Genomic DNA, 19082 nt, shown 5'->3' with positions numbered 1-19082 from the left:
CTATAGAAGAATAATATCGCACGTGAAAAGTAGGACTAATATATATTTCAAAATTATAGAATACAAATATAATATAGGTTGATTAATTCATACACATAGGCTATAAATTTATTTAATCAAATTGAAGATATTAACACGTTTCTAATTTTCTTGTTATATGTTAGTGGGTTACATGTTAGAAGTTCTGGGTGTAATTTAGTTAAAGCATTGTACAACCGAGGGCCAAAATTTATGCTATCTAAAAGTAGGTTTAATGTTTTGGGCCGAAAACCGCCAGCACTAATGATGATAAAATAAGATATTAAAAATAAAGCACACAAAATCAAATTAATTGATTATAAATTGCTTTTCAAACATTTTGTGCGCATTTTTATTTGATTTATAATGAGCTACAAATCAGTTCTAAACCACTGACACCAGTTGGATCAGGCATTACACTCGCTGATTGTTGGCGGTGTAGGAATATTCACTAAATCCTTGACACTCTAACTAAACTGCAAAAGAAAGGCTAGAAAATATCTTTTTCCTTGTCCAGCATTCTTGTACTCCTTCCAGGTCACTATTTTTTGTTTTGGCTCAGTGTTCGGCAGATCTGTATACGCTTTCTTTCACACCACGCTCTCGTTCTTTTCGCTCCTTCTTTCGGCATATTTCCAAGCAGAAAGTTCCTCTACAATTTAATTTCACTTACTGTTTTCGATTTTTATAACGTAACAACACTACACAGAAGACGCAATGCCTGGCAACGGCCCCACTCCATTTTGCATTAATTTGTGTAAAAACCGCTAACATCAACTTTATTTACACGATGAAATAGCATTTCACACACTCCGATAGGAACAACACACAAAGCCCACTTTATAATTATGTCCGTCACAGAATTTTGTTTACAGAGTTCGATTCGCACCCTACCTAAAGAAGTTGCAATTCAGTAAATGTACATATACTATTATTCTTCCGGACATAATAGCCTTAATAAAAAGTCGAAGACTACGTTGCGTTGGCTTGGACACGTTCTACGGCATGATGAAGACTCTCTTCTACGAAAAGCTTTCGACTATTCTCCAAGATGTACAGACCTCTTGGTAGACCTCGTCTCCGTTGGCAGGACCAAGTATATGATAATCTTTGTACAGTGGGAGGACGACAAGAAGATGCAGAGAACAGAGACGAATGGCGATAGCCTATATCGTGAATGAGGCTAAAAACCTCTTAGGTTTTGAAATATCCTAAATTAATTGATTGATTGATTGATTGATTGATTGATTGATTGATTGATTGATTGATTGATTGATTGATTGATTGATTGATTCTATTACTCTATCTATAAATTCATTCTAAGAGTCAAAAGTTGCTACGAGTATTTAATCTAACTTTATGTTTGAGTAATGTTGCAATAAGAAAAGTTTAAAGCTATATCCCTCGTTGGTGTTTCAGTCCTGAGATTAATTAGCCCCCACGTAGATTGCCCTCTATGCATCCCTGTCGTCGGCCTTTTGTTTCAAATGTTGATAGTTGATACATCCTGCATCTTCTATGAGTTTTGCAATCCAAGTGTTTCGAGGGCGTCCTATCGGCCTTCCATAATATCACGTAACAAACCTCCATACCTGAGTGTGTGGTTAAGCCGTCTTAGTTTCCTGATTCTGATCTCTTGGCTAAAATGTCGTTCTTCATTTACAATATGCATAACGTTCTCATTTGATTTCCTCTGTATCCAATTGATTTTCTTCATTTTTCACCAGCATCACATTTCTAACGCCTCCAATCTCTTTAAATCTTGCTTATTTATTATCCAAGTCTCTGCTCCGTAGAGAGCAATCGACCAGACTATGTTTTGATGAGACACTTCGTAATTTTTTTTAAATTTGCTTTGTTATCAGCCTTTGTTTAGACCTAAAGGCTTGCTTATCCATGACAATGTGAATTCATATTTCTTGATCACAAATTTAATACCATTTTCTGTGAACATGCTACTCGGATATTTGAAAGATGATAGCCTACTTGTTCCAACCTCTGTTTGTTGATACTGGTATGGAATCGACGATATCCTTTTCCCAGATACATTACCACTCATATTAATAACAATAATTTTTTTATATCTAAGAGTACCATACTGTGCACTGAAATATGAGAATTGAAAAACATTTAGTAAGATCGCAACTAAACTATTTTCTGGTCTTCCTCTTCAGTGTGAAAAGTGACGAAATGAGGACTAGCCTAATCTCCCACAGCAGTACTAATGCACTTACCGAAATTCCAATAGCTAGAGCATAGAAAGCCGCTTGTAAATGTGACAATTCCAGTATTACTTTTTCATTTGGAGTATGCAATATAATTTGTTCTCTTAAAGTTAATATAAGTTGATCGTCGTCTCTCCATTTACTCAACAATCCTGATTCGACTATTCTCCTGATCATGACGTTGAAATGAGGCAAGAAAGGACTGTCACGACGAACTTCAAATGCTTCAACATACCAAGACAGACACTCCTCAACGAGGTGCATCATGGGAACGCCGTCTCTTCTGTATTTCTTCTCGTGCACCTTCAGTTCAGCTGATGTTTTATCAGAAGTACAACCTTGGTCTTTGTATCTAATCAAGTGTTCAATACATGACGATAAACTCTTTATTGTTATTCTAGTTTTCTTTGCCAGATTAATACGAACGGGATTCAACGTATGTAGGAGAGAAGTTTCTTTCATTCCTGGATATATGGATAACTTAAGCTCTGAGTTATCGAAATCTTCCAAAGTATGTATGTCTTTGTAGTATTGTGGGATCACTAAGGAATATATTAGAGAACTCTGATATAGCGTTGAGAGTAACATTGATAAGCACGTCCACGTAAGTAAATATATTCTTCCATATTTATGAAAAATGTGAGTTCTGAGGGGAACATTTAACAGAACGGCGAATGCATTGATTAATACTCTCATAAATGATGCGGAACCAAGTAATCGTATTTTTCTAACATACCAACAAGTTGCTATTGAAACAACACAGATACAACATAAAAGCCAAAGGAAGGGACTAAAAGGCAGAAATAGGCATAAATACTGTGGTATTCTTTCGGCTTTAGGAACAATTATGCAGAAACCTTGTTTATCGTGAGGAAAAGTGAATTCTACTTCTTCGACATAGTCATAAGTCACGAAACGAGAGTTGAAGGATATGTCAGCCCTGTTGTAGACAATATCACCAGTTGTGCCTATGATAACTCCATTGAGACGTTTGAGATTCATGTCAATGAAAACTTTAGGTGTTACCAAGATAGGCGTGAAGTTCATGTGTTCTGCAACAGTCAGAAGTAACTTCCCATCTTCTCCCTCAACACCTTCTATCTTTCCGTTTCTCCATTTTAGAACTGACCTTGGTTTGTGATCGGACATAGATATTCGCATTGGATACCCATGCAAGTTTTTCATCCTTTCACGATACAGACATTTAAAATCATGTTTGCACTTTGACTTAATTTTGTTTAAGGGAATTATATGAAGTCCCTGATTGTGTTCGGTGAAAGGATCATACGTATACAATTGTGATAGTTGGCTAGCATTGCTTGGATCTTGTATATTTATGAGCAATATTATCACATTAAGCAATTGATTTCTCCAACAAATCTCGAAGTACATTCTTAAAGTTACATCCAAATTACGATTATATTGAAACAGAACCAGAACAAAATTTGCTCTAGAATTCCAGTGAGGTAATATCTTTAACCCTTCCAAAGCTTCAGAAAGTTGGCTGTGTCCTTCCTCGTCAATAAACATGATGAACAACGAATTCTTCCCTAGAGATCTGCAACGTTTACAATTTGCGAAGGATATAGATTCACCTGATTGATGTTGCCACAGCATCACGGGCTGATTGGTGTTTATTAAACGAAGAATATTACACGCAATACTGCAAAATGTGCTTGAATACGAAACATTTCCAACAGTAGTAATTGCAACTTGGCGCCTTTTATTCACATGGCGAAGTAACGTATTTTCCAAACTCTTTTGAGCCTCGTTAGAAATAAATTCTTCATTATTAAACAATATGTTTGATACTTCGGTCTGAATTCTTTCTTCAACTGTTAAAACAACGTACGTACCGGTAACTAACAACAGAACAGAAAAGTCCATGTTTTTTTGCATCACCTTGATCGCCTTCAAATGAAAACTAATTTGAAATGTGAAGTGATACGAGTATAAAACGAAGAATGTGTTTATTATTAATATAGTCCTCAGAAATTTTTCAAAAGTCACAACATCTTAAAGGAAAATATCCAAATAAAAGTAATAAAGAATATTTATTTATTTTCAATAGCAAATAGTAGCAGTATTGTTATATTCTCGGTGTTTCAAACTAGAGAATATTTTACAAAGTGAAAACTGTATGCCACAGAAAGTTAAACTTTATTTTGTATTCATATTTTCTTACAAGAAATTGAAACCTAAGAAAGCCACATGCGTTACAATTTTTCTTCTTTTCTTTCTGTAGAACTTGTATTCCATTCTGAATTATAAAATATTTGTGCAAGACATATTGTGTTGCTAGAAGCTAACAATACGTGATTGTGTTTCAAAGTCTAAAATATTTCAGTTCATGTATGAGGCTAGAATAAGTTATTAATCTTACAGAAGCAACAAACGACTTTTGTAAAGTTTCTTTCACTACGTTTTATGGGTTTGAAAGCTCACGACAAGTTTTTGACATAAATACACGACTTGTTAGTTTAAAAACTACACGCAAATGAAATGAAACACCTCAGAAGTATTCCTGAGCACAAAATAAATCGGAATAGTTATTAAGAAATTGTATAAAAAAACATACAGCTACAAGAATAAACTAATCCATACTCATATTACGACAAATACACTTAACATTACGACAATAACCACACCTGGCAGGAAAAGTACTCTATAGGCACCGTGCAAGCTCCTCTGGTGGCGACTGTTGTTACTAACTGCGGGACAGCAGCGATAGAGTTCTGCTTGAAGCGTATGAATATACTTAACATCTCAGGTTAAATGATTAGAAATATGGATGATCCTAAAAAGCGGAAAGGTAATGCAAATTGCTGTGTTCTTGAGTGTAGTAATGCTTATAGGAACACACCAACCGATATTGTTTTTATTCATTCTCAAAACAGAAAACTGAGGCGCAACGACGCTAATTGTGGATCCATGCAGTACGCAGACGAAAGTAAATAAGGCTACACTGCTTGTAATCATAGTATTATTACATACTAGGCCTGATATAAAAAATAGAATGTATATAGTATTATGTTTATAAATAACCATTAAGTTATCAACGACAGGAATTTGTAATTTAAATTTCAAAAAGTACATAATTACTGAGTTCTTTGCATATTATGTATAATATTAGAAACAATAAATGATAATATACTTTTTTTAATGTATTCATATCGATATTTAATTCTTGATTTCAAGTGCTGATGGTTCACCTTGGAAACCAACACCCGCAACAAGAATTTACGGTATTCATTTTATTGGGAACGAGAGCAGAACACCCCCAAAACTAGCATACCGTTCCCAGTATTTTTCTAAAAGATTACAAGAAAAAGACTGCCTCATCTCAACTAGCTCCCAAAAGGTACGAAAGAGACGCATAAAGAAGAAGAAAAGATGAACATTTAAGTTTTATGGAAGGCGAATGCTCAACAAGTGTTATTTCGAAAAATGAAGTAGCCATACAGGCAGAAGTAAATGAAACCATTCTTAGTGATTTTGTTTTTTCTTTCACAATTGAATTGTGAGAATTGTCTACTCAAGTGTCTATTCCATTACATGCCGAACTGAAGTCACATAAGAAATGTTAGGACAAGCGTTCAGGAACAGATGATATGTTTAATGAAATGCAAGGTTTCCGAAATTATTCTACAATAAAATATGAGACAGAACTACCAGACTTAATGGGAGTGACATTTGTGGTTTTGAATATATTGTTAACATTGCTGCGAATTGAAACACAATCAAACCCGTAGAATCATAATAATAAATATTTCCAATTCTATCATTTAACCCAAAAATAGCTACCATAGATAGTCGAAACGCCCCAAGATGTAGATCATGCATATTATTTTTTCCATTTTTATTAGTGAATTTCACATCGAAAGCTTTCGAAAAATTCTGTCCAAGATTAGTAAAGAAAATCGTCTACTCATATTTTCCAATTAAAATGAAAACTGGATTGTCGTATTCTGCTATGAGGGTTATGTTCGGAGTTAATCGTATAATTATAATTATAATGTATTTTACCGACACTTTAATGGTGTTGACATCCACAATGGTTACTGTAATTTTGGGCTTCTGCCTAGCAGAGAAAGTATTCAGGAAACAATGCCTGCAATATTGAAAAATGTAGAGTGACAATTAATTGTTCAGAAGTGGAACAGCCACCCAATGTGGATCAGATGGTGGCCTTCAAATCTAAATGCTACCGAGGCAGATCGAGTGACACATTCATAACAACTGGTTGCGGATTATTGACTTTATTAGAAGGTGGTGATGAAGTCAGGTTTTCCCGGAATAAAGACAAACCTCTCCGATAAAGGGGGATCATTGTTGTTTCTCCACCGTATCTGCACGATGGTAAATTAACAGCTGAAGATGTCGAAACTACTTACAGCGTTGCCAGTGTTCGAATTTATGTTGAAAGGTGCATTCAGCGAATTAAAATATGCAGTATAACATTTTACACAAACTATCAATTGAACTGCTTCCGCATGTTGATCTTGTTGTTTATTCAACTGTCCAAAGAGAAGTCTGAACCTCACAAGTGATACCAACAAGGCACCACTTATGAGGCAACTAGGCCAGAATACCATGGGGTAGAGTGGCCAGTTCCTTTTCCCTTCCATTGCATATATCGCCGACTAGCTACAAATTACACTAGTCAGACTTCATATGCATACAAACAATATTGTTCTTCCTCTGACACATATCGTCAAGTGAGATGTACAGCCTGATAACAAATGTACATATCACCCAGAACCTCAATCAGAGGTAGTATGTTGATGATATTGTGTTTTAGAGAATTTGCAGTCGCCCATTATTCGGGAAGTGTAATTAAGACTACTTTTAGAATTAAATGACATTAAAATACGTAATTTATAGAGACATTATACACACAAATATTACGCATGTTATGACATCAAATATAAGTATATCAATGTTTTCGTAATATGACTGTTCACCCTCATTCAATGGTTTGAAATCTGATTTAAATGCCAAACAACTTCACTGATATTTCAGGAACTTTGTAATTACATTTTTACACTCCTTTAGCAGTACTGAACTTTCCACTGAGTCTATAAAATTATTAAAGACTGGAGATTGCTGGGTTTGCAGTGAAAGACCTGCCCTTGGGCAGAACACTATGAATCAATGAACCCATTCTTACTAATATTACAACTTTTTATCGGCAGAAAGCCGCATGTAATTTCTATATCACACATGACTAGTGAATGACTGCGAGCCTGTAGTTAATTAGGAATTGAGACACTGCGCGGCGCCACCAGTACGATTTTGAGACCCATGCACGGTGCCTATAGGAAAATAACCCAAAATATGGTTAGATAAAATGTTCAAGTAATGAATATAGCACAAAACTTTATAATAGCAGTGATTATGTTTATGGTGGTGATTGTGGTGGCGGTGGCGGAGGAGGAAGAAGAGGACGATGATGATCCCCAGGGACACTTGTTTAATAAAAGAAAAATAATATGTCTTACAAGCGGATAACTCAGAGACTTGCTAAATATCATAAGTTCGTGACCCAACCCTTCAGTAGTCGTCGTTGTTGCTGTTTTCCATGGTTATAACGATGAAAAGTTATTAATTGTTGATGATTATGGCAGAAATAGGACTACAAAAAGCAAATCTTTGACTGAGAGCATACAATCTCTAAGTGTAAGTTGAAATTACAATAATGATTGAACGTTTTATGATTTTCAAGTACTTGGGCGTAGAATTGAACGGTTCAGGGCCATAGTGGGCCAAGCACCATTTATTAAAAACGGAGAAAGCAAGGGTTAGTGTTAAGTGAATACCATAGTTTAATGAAGATTGACATATCATTTAGTTTTAATGTGTATACTTTATATTACTTGCTATATTTTTCCATTGAATTATGGTAATAACTTCACTTTAACCGTCGTTTTCTACGGTTTTAGTAAATGGCGTTTGGCCCACTATGGTTCTGAACCCTTCAATTATCAATTTGGGGTCATTGAAAAATGAAGTTAAGTATCACTCGAATAAAGCAGAACATTGGGTCGTATGAATTATATAATATGAATAAACAAAAATACCAAGGAAAAGCACCTACTATACTGGTTCTCAACCTGTGGTTTGCGGACCTCCAGGGGTCCGCGAATAATTCGAGAGAGATCCGCAGGAATAAAATATTTTCAAATGGCATTTCAATTAAATATAACTTCATCGTTCTCTGATTTTTATCAGTTTGAAGGAATATTTGTTTGCTTGTGTCAGACTTGTGAAATATAGATTTTACCAGGAATGAGATTAACTGAGAGACTTCTCTCAGCTTGCAAGTCTAATCTACTTATCTGTCACTTTAGATTTTTAAATTCTTTGAATTCAGTTTTCAAGGTCCAACTTTAATGTTCACCGTTTAGGTAAGATTGAAGCAATGCTAAAGAAATTACACTTGTGGTCTAGCTGTGTTGTCAATCGAGAATTCGATTAATTTCCCACTCTAACTTCGTAGCAAATGGTGATGAACTCTTATACGATATAGTTGGGAGTATGAAGAACATCTTAATTTATTTACATTAAAATAGAGGGAATATTTTTCTTTCTACAATTTAAAAAACAATTGTGTAGAAATCCTTCTGTGTGACAAAAAATAGTTCGTCCGTCAAAGAAGAAGAAAAGCTCTTATTTCTTCTGACTCAAGCTTAAAAATCGTGTTTCCCACAACTACCGCGTTGCAATATTATCTGCATTCACCCATGCATCCCCATGATTTCCGATCTACAACACAACACCTAAACATCATTTGCATCAATATACTTGTGTTCAGTGTACATTTTCTGTTGGTTTCTATGAAGAATTGATATAGATGTAAATTTTATGTTGAGCTAAATTTGCGATTTTTTAAATCTAATCTATCTATCTATCTATCTATCTATCTATCTATCTATCTATCTATCTATCTATCTGTCTGTCTGTCTGTCTGTCTGTCTGTCTGTCTGTCTGTCTGTCTCTCTCTCTCTCTGTCTGTCTGTCTGTCCGTCCGTCCGTCCGTCCGTCCGTCCGTCCGTCCGTCCATCCATCCATCCATCCATCCATCCATCCATCCATCCATCCATCCATCCATCCATCCATCCATCCATCCATCCATCCATCCATCTATCTATCTATCTATCTATCTATCTATCTATCTATCTATCTATCTATCTATCTATCTATCTATCTATCTATCTATCTATCTATCTATCTATCTATCTATCTATCTATCTATCTATCTATCCATCCATCCATCTCTCTATATCTCTCTATCTCTCTCTATATATATCTCTATATATCTCTATATCTTGTCTTGTTTAATGCTTTTTAGATATTGCTAGAAGTGTTGATTTGTGTTTTTTTTTTACTCCAGATTAAAATCGCAAGTTTCTTGTTTATGTTAGTTAATTAGGATACAATTAATTATACTTAATCACTCATTTAAAGTTTGTGTGACTGCAACCTGTGCATATTTCTGTGTGACTTTACTTCGTTTATAGTGTTTTTTTTTTTCCTTTTTATTTCTGTTATTGTATTTGTATTCCTGGTGTTGTGGAAGAGAAGGCCTGATGGCCTTAACTATACCAGAATAAATAAATAAATAAATATCTCTATATCTCTATATCTATATATCTCTATATCTATATATCTATATCTCTATCTTTGTTTATAACACAGAATTGCAGATAACATGAAAAAATAGATAAAACAGATACAAATGCAAGATACAAGTGTATCTGCAATTGAATCAGATTTGTCAAAACTGTCAGCTACAAGGCAATATCAACCATCCCTATAATAATCTTACGGCAAGTTTAAGAAACTAATATCATTTTTTTAGGGAAATGTGGTTTCTTTTATTTATATTGTGTTTTCATTTTGAAATTGTATTCAAAAGCTAAAAATAAAATTTAATGATGCTATCAATTCATTAAGGAAATTTAATTCTCTACATTATGGAAATATGTAATGTGTAGAACATATTTATGGGCCTAAATTATGCAAAATATTTGGGGGGGTCCGCCAACATGAAGTAGGAACTTTAAGGAGTCCGTGATACTGGAAAGGTTGGGAACCACTGACCTACTGCATGTTGACTCGAGTGGTTGAAACAAAAGCTGATACATTAAACAGCAACAGATGCTGAAAACAAATAAAATTAACTTCTTAAAAAGTAGCAGAAAATCTAGAATTGACAAAATATAAATTCAGACATTATACAACAATAAAATATTTATAGAATTGATGATTAGCTAAAGCAAAAAATCGATGTGTGGCTGTTTCTGGGACACGCCTGTGGATTTTACGTGAATATATCTGACTTAAATTGAGAGATCTAGGCGAGATCTTTCATTTGGCATCAAAATCAGAGCACTAGCACATCGGAGTCACAAGATATACTGCCCGGAAATTTCCACTGACACCCAAAATGGTCGCGGGCCCCCACCCATGCCAGATCCTGGTCACATCGTAGTGGTATTGAACGAGACCACATTTATTTCAATAGTGTAATTAGTTAAAAAGTTGTAGTGTCGGAATGGATCACTCTGTAAACTTATATAAGGCTTGAATGCAATCAATATTTATCCTGCATGACATTGGACACAGTCGCTTGAGTGAAACGTAGTAATTCCCAGGCGGTGGAGAGGAAACCCGGAAGATCAAGGGAAAGTTTGTCAATTCATTTGTAAACAGTTTTACTGTTGTTAATATAGGCCTACAAAAACTCTAGTACTCATCTGAAAGAGAGTGTCTCGTTCTTAGGGGAGGATTCAATATATAGGATGATTCACGAGGATTTACCGTTCCTTATTTCCGAAGACATTTTGAGCAAAAAATGTCATGTAAACATTTGTCCTAATCTCAGTATTTTCAGAATTACATTAATTTGAAGTTGTAAAATACCACTATTCTTGAGTTTTAAGGGTAAAAGAATATTGAAAATAAAGAATGAACTATTCAGGAGTATCATTCCTTTAATTAGTTAGTATTCTGAAGCTAAACATGTGTTATGAATTCCGTAGTTGCTTCGTACAGAATTTTTTTTTTTTCGATTTTAACCTCAAAATTACATTTTTTTACGTATTTATCACAATGATTGTTACAAATCAAGCCATTCTTGTAAATTCTCTAAGACTGTGTATGAGAATGCATAATTAAAATGTAAATAATCAAGTTCCTGAAGTCGTATTATTTGTAACAATTTTTGTGATAAGTTCGTAAGAATGGTATCATTTTTAGTTAAAAATTGAAAAATAAAATCTGTACAAAGTAATTAAAGAAATGACACTTCTGAATAGTTCATTCTCCATTTGTAATATTGTAACTTTTAATTCAAACAATAATGTAACTTTTATTGTTTCAACAATAATCACTTTCTATAATGTAATTTAAACACTCCCGTCAACAATGGGATTTCCACTCCACACAGCAACACAGTATTCGTTATTGCACTCCACAGATGACAATGACAATTCACTTGGATTATTGAGAACAACAATGTACTCCTAATCTCAACTAATGTTCACAAAGCACAATTTACAACACACAACTGTCAGTTCTCAGTTCACAGTTCGTTTGCCTTGGCTAGTTCTTCAAGCTCAGTCACTTAAGTTCACAGAATATCGAACCCAGGACTTGCAAGGGTCAGTCTACTGAACTTCGAACTCAGGTCCCCCAACTGCGGTCCACTGTACTCGAACTCGACTTCCAACTGCGTTGCTTCCGCCTGGACGCTGCTCAATTCACTCGCGTGTCGAACCCTAGACTCCTGCGCTGATTCACAAGCTGAATTCGTTGTCAAATACTAGCAACTGCAACAACTGGCTTTCTTCGAAGGCTGCTCGCTTTTATAAGTTAAGCCACACTTTCCAGAAACTACGATTTCGAGATCATTCTCGTTGCAACAATCAGTTCGCGTGGCTTCCAGCTTCCCCCCTTTTCTTCGCACCACACAGCACATGCCCTGGCAGTAGATGCGTGCGCAATTTCATTTGCCGCGCCCAGCCACCGCCGACCTCACCCTCCTTCTGCCGGTCGCGGGATCGAATCCCGAAGCAACGAGAAGTGTCTAGCAATGTTGCCACAGTATTTTCTAACAACTTCAAATTAATGTAACTTTGAAAATATTGCGATTAGGACAAAAGTTTATATGACATTTTTTTGCTGACAATGTCTTCGGAAATAAGCTCTGTAAGTGACGGTAAATCCTCATGAATCACCCTATATAATACAAATACATAGATAAATTACAATAAATAACATCTTAAAAAATGTAATATTCACTAATAACGAAATGCTTCAAACCTATTATCAGGAATAGTTGGGAGGTGCTCATGATGACTGTACGATCTTGTCGCTTGTCACAGGGCTGCCGCCGATCCCCGGCAACGTGACGGTAGCAGAGCGGCGCAGGGGCCGGACTGTGATCGTGGAGTGGGCAGCGCCGCATCAGGCCAGTCCTGTGCTATACCTGATGGAGGAGCGGCACCACGTGGGGCGCCACTTCACGGCCGCGCGCCTAGGCAACTGGGTGCCGCGGCACCGATCTTCGCGGACCAACGTAACCTTGAAGAACGCCCTTCGCCCTGGGCACTGGTACCAGTTCCGAGTGGCAGCCATCAACGGAAACGGCACGCGAGGATTCTCCGATCCGTCGGAACCCTTCACGCTATCTGTCGGTAAGAAGCTTTTCCATATAATCTTACTTATTGCACATCTTTCTTCTATCAATTTAAAATCATTGCCATCTCACCGATGATAAATAACGTCGACAGTACAGTCAAATAAATAGAACGAAGTAATGCAAAAAATAGACCCATTAATGAGTGAATTAAATAAGAAAATGAAACGGTAAACAATGAATGAATAACAGAATTTAATGACTAAGTGAATGAAGTAAACGAATGAATAAATGAATGAGTGAAGTAAACGAGTGAGTGAAAGGAGTGACAGAAGGTCCGAATAAGTAATTGAGTGGTAAAAAGTTCATTGAATGAAAGAGTGAAATGAATGAGTGAACTAATGTGTCAGAGTGGCAGGGGATCTCAATAAGTCAATGAATATAAAAGTTTAGTGAGCGAGTTAAGTAAATGAGTGATTGAGTAGTGAGTGAATGAAATAGGTAATTGAGTACATGAATATGTGATTTAGTAACTGTGTGATTTAAATGAGTGAATTTATTAACGAGTTGATGAATATGTTGAATAAAAGAATAAATAATACAACGATTGAATGGATGAATAAGTGAACGAATTAAGTAATAAGTAATCGATTCGAAGATTTGAATGAGTTAATAAATTAACAGTCAGAATGAATGAATAATTTCACTTAACCAGAGACTGAAGTGAACGAGTGTATAAAAATAAATTAATGAAATTAATGATTGAGTATTTGAATAAGAGAATGAATGAATTAATTAATCAGTTAATTAAAGAATGAATTAATTAAACATGAGACTGCATTGAATGAACACACAAATAATACGATAAGTGAATGAATTTAATAAATGAGTGATATTAATGGGCAAATAGATAAATGGGTGTTTAAGAGTGAATAAAGTTAATAATTGGGAAGATTGAAATGAAGAATTGGGTGAAGTAGTAAAAATGAATGAGTGGATTTAATTAGAAAGAGACCGAAAGTAAGCAGGAAATTATAAATGAATAAAATTACTGAATGAGTGAGTGAATTAAAATAGTGAGCAATGAAAGAAATGGGCGAATTTTTTAGAGAAGAGTTTCAGTGAGTTAATTAGAACTAAACTGGCCGATGCCCTTAGAAAACTAAAATACACCGTCTATGAAGAAGTCCACGGAACTGCCGACAATGGCAGTAACAGACGAATTGACATAATCGCCATTAGCGAATCCCTGTCTCAGGGTATGATAATCGACCCCACCATCAGGTTTGAAACTTGCAAAGGACAGCCCGAAGACGTACATGAGGAGAAACGAGCAATCTACGTTCCAACCATCCCGTATTATAAAGATAAATACCAACTTCACGATATCAGTGTTACGGGATTAATGTTTGGAGCAAGAGGAACGATACCTAACTTCTCTTCTCAATTTTTTAAGACCCTAGGACTGCACAAATCTTTTCTGAATAAACTGGCCCCCCTCATAATTAGAGAGTCAGTCAAACTTTTACGGAACCACCTATATGGAAACTAATTCAGTGTACTGAAAAAACTAACGCAACATTATCTTTTTTCTTTCTCTTATTAGCTTTCATTGCTTCTTTACTTGTAACTTTTTTTTATTCTGTAAACTGCCATTGTTTGTTTGTTTGTGTACTTGTTTACTTTTTTTTCTTACTCCGTTATCTTAAGTTAATTAGTGAATGCATAAAAATAGATTGGGCTAGTGAATTAGTTATTGAATTAATCGCTAAATGAGTGAGAGAATGAGATGAATGAGTGAGTGATTTAAAGACAGCACAGGATTAAACATTCCAGGAAATTGCCATATTTCATGCGAGTATGGGGAAGTTTACTTACATCAGCAGACAGGTCGTTAGTATTGAAACAGGAAGAAAAGCACATGTTCGATACATTACGTCTGCAACAGCTGAGCATGGTATCATTCGTGAACATAACATTTTGTATGTTAAGACTAGTATCCTAATTAGAAAGTCAAGTTAATAGGAACGCACAATGAGGCCGTTGAAATTATTTTACTTATGTCCCAAAACATTAAACAAGGACAGTGAGTTCATATTAAGGAAGAAATGGAAAGATATTTTACATATTCTTACTTAAAACACAAATCTGAGATGTGCTCTAAACAATTTTTATTACGTGTAATAACTCAATACATTTTACTGTTTGATAGTTCTATGCACTTAGTTTAACCATGAGGGCGCAAATAGCCACAGTAGCTGACGCATCCTTTTTAAACTTCACCAACTAGCTCAACCGTAACTTCTTTATATAATATATGTGTGTGGCTGCCATAGCACGGGATCTGGCTCCCTGGCTGCAGGTCGAGCAGCAGCCGGTAAAATGCTGCCTAAAACGGCGGAAGCAGAAATGGATTATGAAACCTACCTTACAGTAAATGTTGTTGTTTTCTAATGCCAGGTGTTTGACAATAAAGTCATTTGACCTCTTGCACTCCAATATTTTTCAAGGATATTGCCATGGTCAGCCACTGACGCACAGATTTTGAGGTGTTCCGAATCCATTTCTTGGTTTGAGTTGCACAATGGGCAGTTAGGGGACTGATATGTTCCAATTCTATGCAGATATTTGGCCAAACAATCACGGCCTGTTGCCAATCTAAATGCAGCTAGAGACGATTTTCGTGGTAAATCGGGAATTAACTGTGGATTATGATGCAGAAAGTTCCATTTTTTCTCTTGATATTGTGCTATCAAATTTTGTTTGTTGAAGTCTAAGTATGTAGATTTAATTAATCTTTTCACAGAGTAATACGTAGATATAGTAACAGGTCTGTAAGTAGCAGTGCTGCCCTTCTTTGCTAAAGCATCCGCATTCTCGTTTCCCAGGATTCCACAATGGGATGGTATCCATTGGAATGCAATTCTTTTATTGAGTGATATTAATTGAGAGAGTATTTTAGTTATTTCTGCTGTTTGAGATGAAGGTGTGTGTCCAGAGACTATTGATAGAATAGTTGCTTTGGAATCTGACAATATAACTGAATTTTTAAATTTATTGATGTGACATAGAAGATTCCTGAGACTTTCAACTATTGCAATGATTTCTCCATCAAAACTTGTTGTTCCATATCCAAGTGATCTATAAAGTGAGAAGAGACAGCACGTAACACCTGCACGTGCACCTTATTCCCTCGAGATCAAGGACCCCTCTGGTCATACCTATTTGTCCTGGTGATGGAACTTGTATGTAGTTGCGAAGCACTGGAAACATTAAATACCAGCACACGGTGGAATATCCTACCTGTTTCACGAGAAACTAGTGCTATGGATAAATATATAATAGGATGCGAAACTTACTGAGTTTCCCGTAACACATGTTAGAGGCGCTAATGTAGAAACTGATCTTGCTGCCATCTGTTGGCCAATGGAGAACTTATTACATCTAGCAGCGCACCAAGTATCAAAAACAAAAACTAATTACTCCATGCATTTAGCAGCGCATCTGGTGACGAAAATGTTAAACTATGCACAAAATATTCCTTCCCTCCCACCCTCATCGATATTTTCAACTTACCCAATTTAAAATAAAACATTTACATTTTTATTTCTCACACCATCTTCCACTGAAAATTCTTACCGGAGCCAACAGGAAGATAAAAGAGACGATCTATTTTACACTACCCAATTAAAATATAACTAAACAGAGATAGAAAATAAAGCAAAAGGTTAGATAATTGGGATTGTATTCTTTGGGTATTTATTGTACAGCGCAATGGAAAAATCTGCAAAAACTACTTAGATAGTTCAATATTATATTACTATTACTTTACAATACATTCAACAACACTATTTTACAACGTCCATAAACATCACTGTTTAACATGCACTGCTTATACACACACGTAGTATCACTTTATGTTCACTTATTAGCAAGTTTCTGTCTGCCATCTTGTCTTCTCGAACAACATCTCGAAAGGAGAAATAGAGAACTCTGGGTAATGTACCCAACACGTAGTTCTAATGTTCACCACCTACGACATTGGGCGTTGATCATCGTATTTGAGCCCCCTGCCGCCAGATGGTGCTGACCGCAGTTTCGCATCCTATTATACATTTATCCATGCTAGTGCTGTTCTCTAAATCTTAGCGAAATCCATTCTTACGGCTCCGTTGTTCCTTTTTGTTCCTGACAGCTCCGAAAGCACCTGGTCCACCATTGAAACTGTCGGTGGGTTCTCTGGTGCGAGTTAATGGCTCTTTATGGGGAGAGCTGAGCTGGGAACCTCCTGATTCGGACCTGCCTATCCAGAGGTACAAAGTGTTCTGGAGCCGAAGACTACAAGGAGCCGCCTCGTCACTCATATCTGTGTTGGTCAATCATCAGACGGTTCCCAGGGTAAGTAACGTCTAGTTTCTATTAGCTGCCTCTTGTTTGTTCAGTAGACATAGAACAGTTATTTGAAAGTTGTAACAGCAAAGATTATACTCGTCATTTTTTAAATTCTTTCTGTACAATTCCGGAAGAAAAAAGGGCTGCCTAATTTTACTGAGTGCCAGATACAGGGCCTCCGACAGAATTTATGGGCCCCTATACTGTACTCGGATCCCCGTTGAAAAAAGTAACAATTACAAGTTACCAGTTATTTTAACCATAATAATTATTTGAAAAATAAATAAAAGACAACCCCATAAACAGATACGAACTTAAAAGTATACACTTTTATTACATTGAAAACTTTTAGCAAAACTTCACATTAGCACAATATATTATATTCATAAAACATTATTCCTAAACACCTGTAATTTCTAACTTGCAGTCCGACATCAGCAAACAAGTCTCCTTGACTTCACTGATGCAAAATCATCAATTATATCATCAAAATTTAAAGACCTAGCAAGATCGCTCTCCAGAATAAGGAGGCCAAGATTACTCAGTCGTTCTTGACACATTGTTTATCTGAATACATTTTTTATTTCCTTTATTTTGCTGAAGGATCTTTCAGCATCAGCAACTGTTACAGGAATTGTATAGAATATTCTAATGGCTATACAAATATTTGGAAATAAACTGACCAGTTTTAATTCCCTCAGACTGTTTAGGAGATTCATAGGTTTCAGTGGGGTTGGCCCTAAATTAGAGGCATGAATTGATTTTAAATATTTCAGCTCATCACTGATCTCTTTGGTAATGTCTTCATAATATTTTTCACGCAGTCTAGCAGCCATATTAATATCTTCCAATTTTTTCTGTCTCTCCTTGTGCTTCTCAGCTCCCGACTTATGCCTGTACTTGTCCATTGTGCAGTTAAACTATAATCGGTAACACTAATGAACAGTCTTTACTAGACAAACAACAACGAAAAGATGAAAGTTTCGACACGAAACATACAATGTACTGGGAAACATATCCTGCGACTTCGGTTTGGGAGTGTCCACTAGCATTTTGCGGTGGGCCTGCGGTAGTTAAAAAGGACAAGCCAATAAAATATAATCGAACGTGTTCAGTACAAGCGACGGGAACATAGTTCAGGCAAATGCCGGGGCCCTCAATTGTCATGTCGGTGAATGTTAATGCGGGAAACCGATATTCTATTATATAAAAGTCAAATATTTAACATATGAATAGGTAATTTGTATTAATTCTACTATTGTTGAGTTAATATGTCAAATTTATGTAACAAATATGCTTACAAAATGTTATAGTACCCGTATGTATCTACGAATTCATGATAATAAAAAGTAATCAGACTCACTTAATCTGACGGGCTCTTATTGCTCACGGACCCATATGCACTCGCCTCCTTTGCCCCCCCCCCTTCTCGGCGGCCCTGGCCAGATACAACACATTGTGCATGCGTTGTAAACAAGAGCGCCTGTATGTATTCTACTTATGAACAGTCGTGCGAAACTGGTTGCTTATATGCAAGTAGAATTTCATTCTGACAATTTTTTTTCTGGAACTGTACTTAGCGTCTTTTATGAGTATTAAAAAAACACCCAGAGACGACAAAACGATTATTTTAAGTGTGATTTTCACTCAACTTTCATTTACACTACAGAAGCAGAGAAATAATAGGTAATACAATGGATGTAAATAATGAACTCAGTTGACTACGTCATCATTCAGAGTATAGAAAATTTCCATTTGAAGGGGAGAGGATGGTATTTTTTGGTGAAAAATGAGTAAATTAAAAA

At 35.9% G+C, this 19082-nt stretch overlaps 1 protein-coding gene across 1 annotated transcript in view; it reads left to right on the top strand.

Annotated features, from left to right (window-relative positions):
* Kal1 (Kallmann syndrome 1) overlaps positions 1–19082 on the top strand; it is a 146230-nt gene that overhangs the window by 79461 nt on the left and 47687 nt on the right. Inside the window, exons 3-4 of the mRNA XM_069812925.1 lie at positions 12632–12943; positions 17081–17283. Coding sequence (XP_069669026.1) covers positions 12632–12943; positions 17081–17283 — 515 coding nt within the window. The remainder of the gene's footprint in view (positions 1–12631; positions 12944–17080; positions 17284–19082) is intronic.

This window comes from Periplaneta americana, chromosome 16 (assembly GCF_040183065.1).
Source record: "Periplaneta americana isolate PAMFEO1 chromosome 16, P.americana_PAMFEO1_priV1, whole genome shotgun sequence".
NCBI lineage: Eukaryota > Metazoa > Arthropoda > Insecta > Blattodea > Blattidae > Periplaneta > Periplaneta americana.
This window is presented reverse-complemented; position numbering and strand designations above follow the sequence as displayed.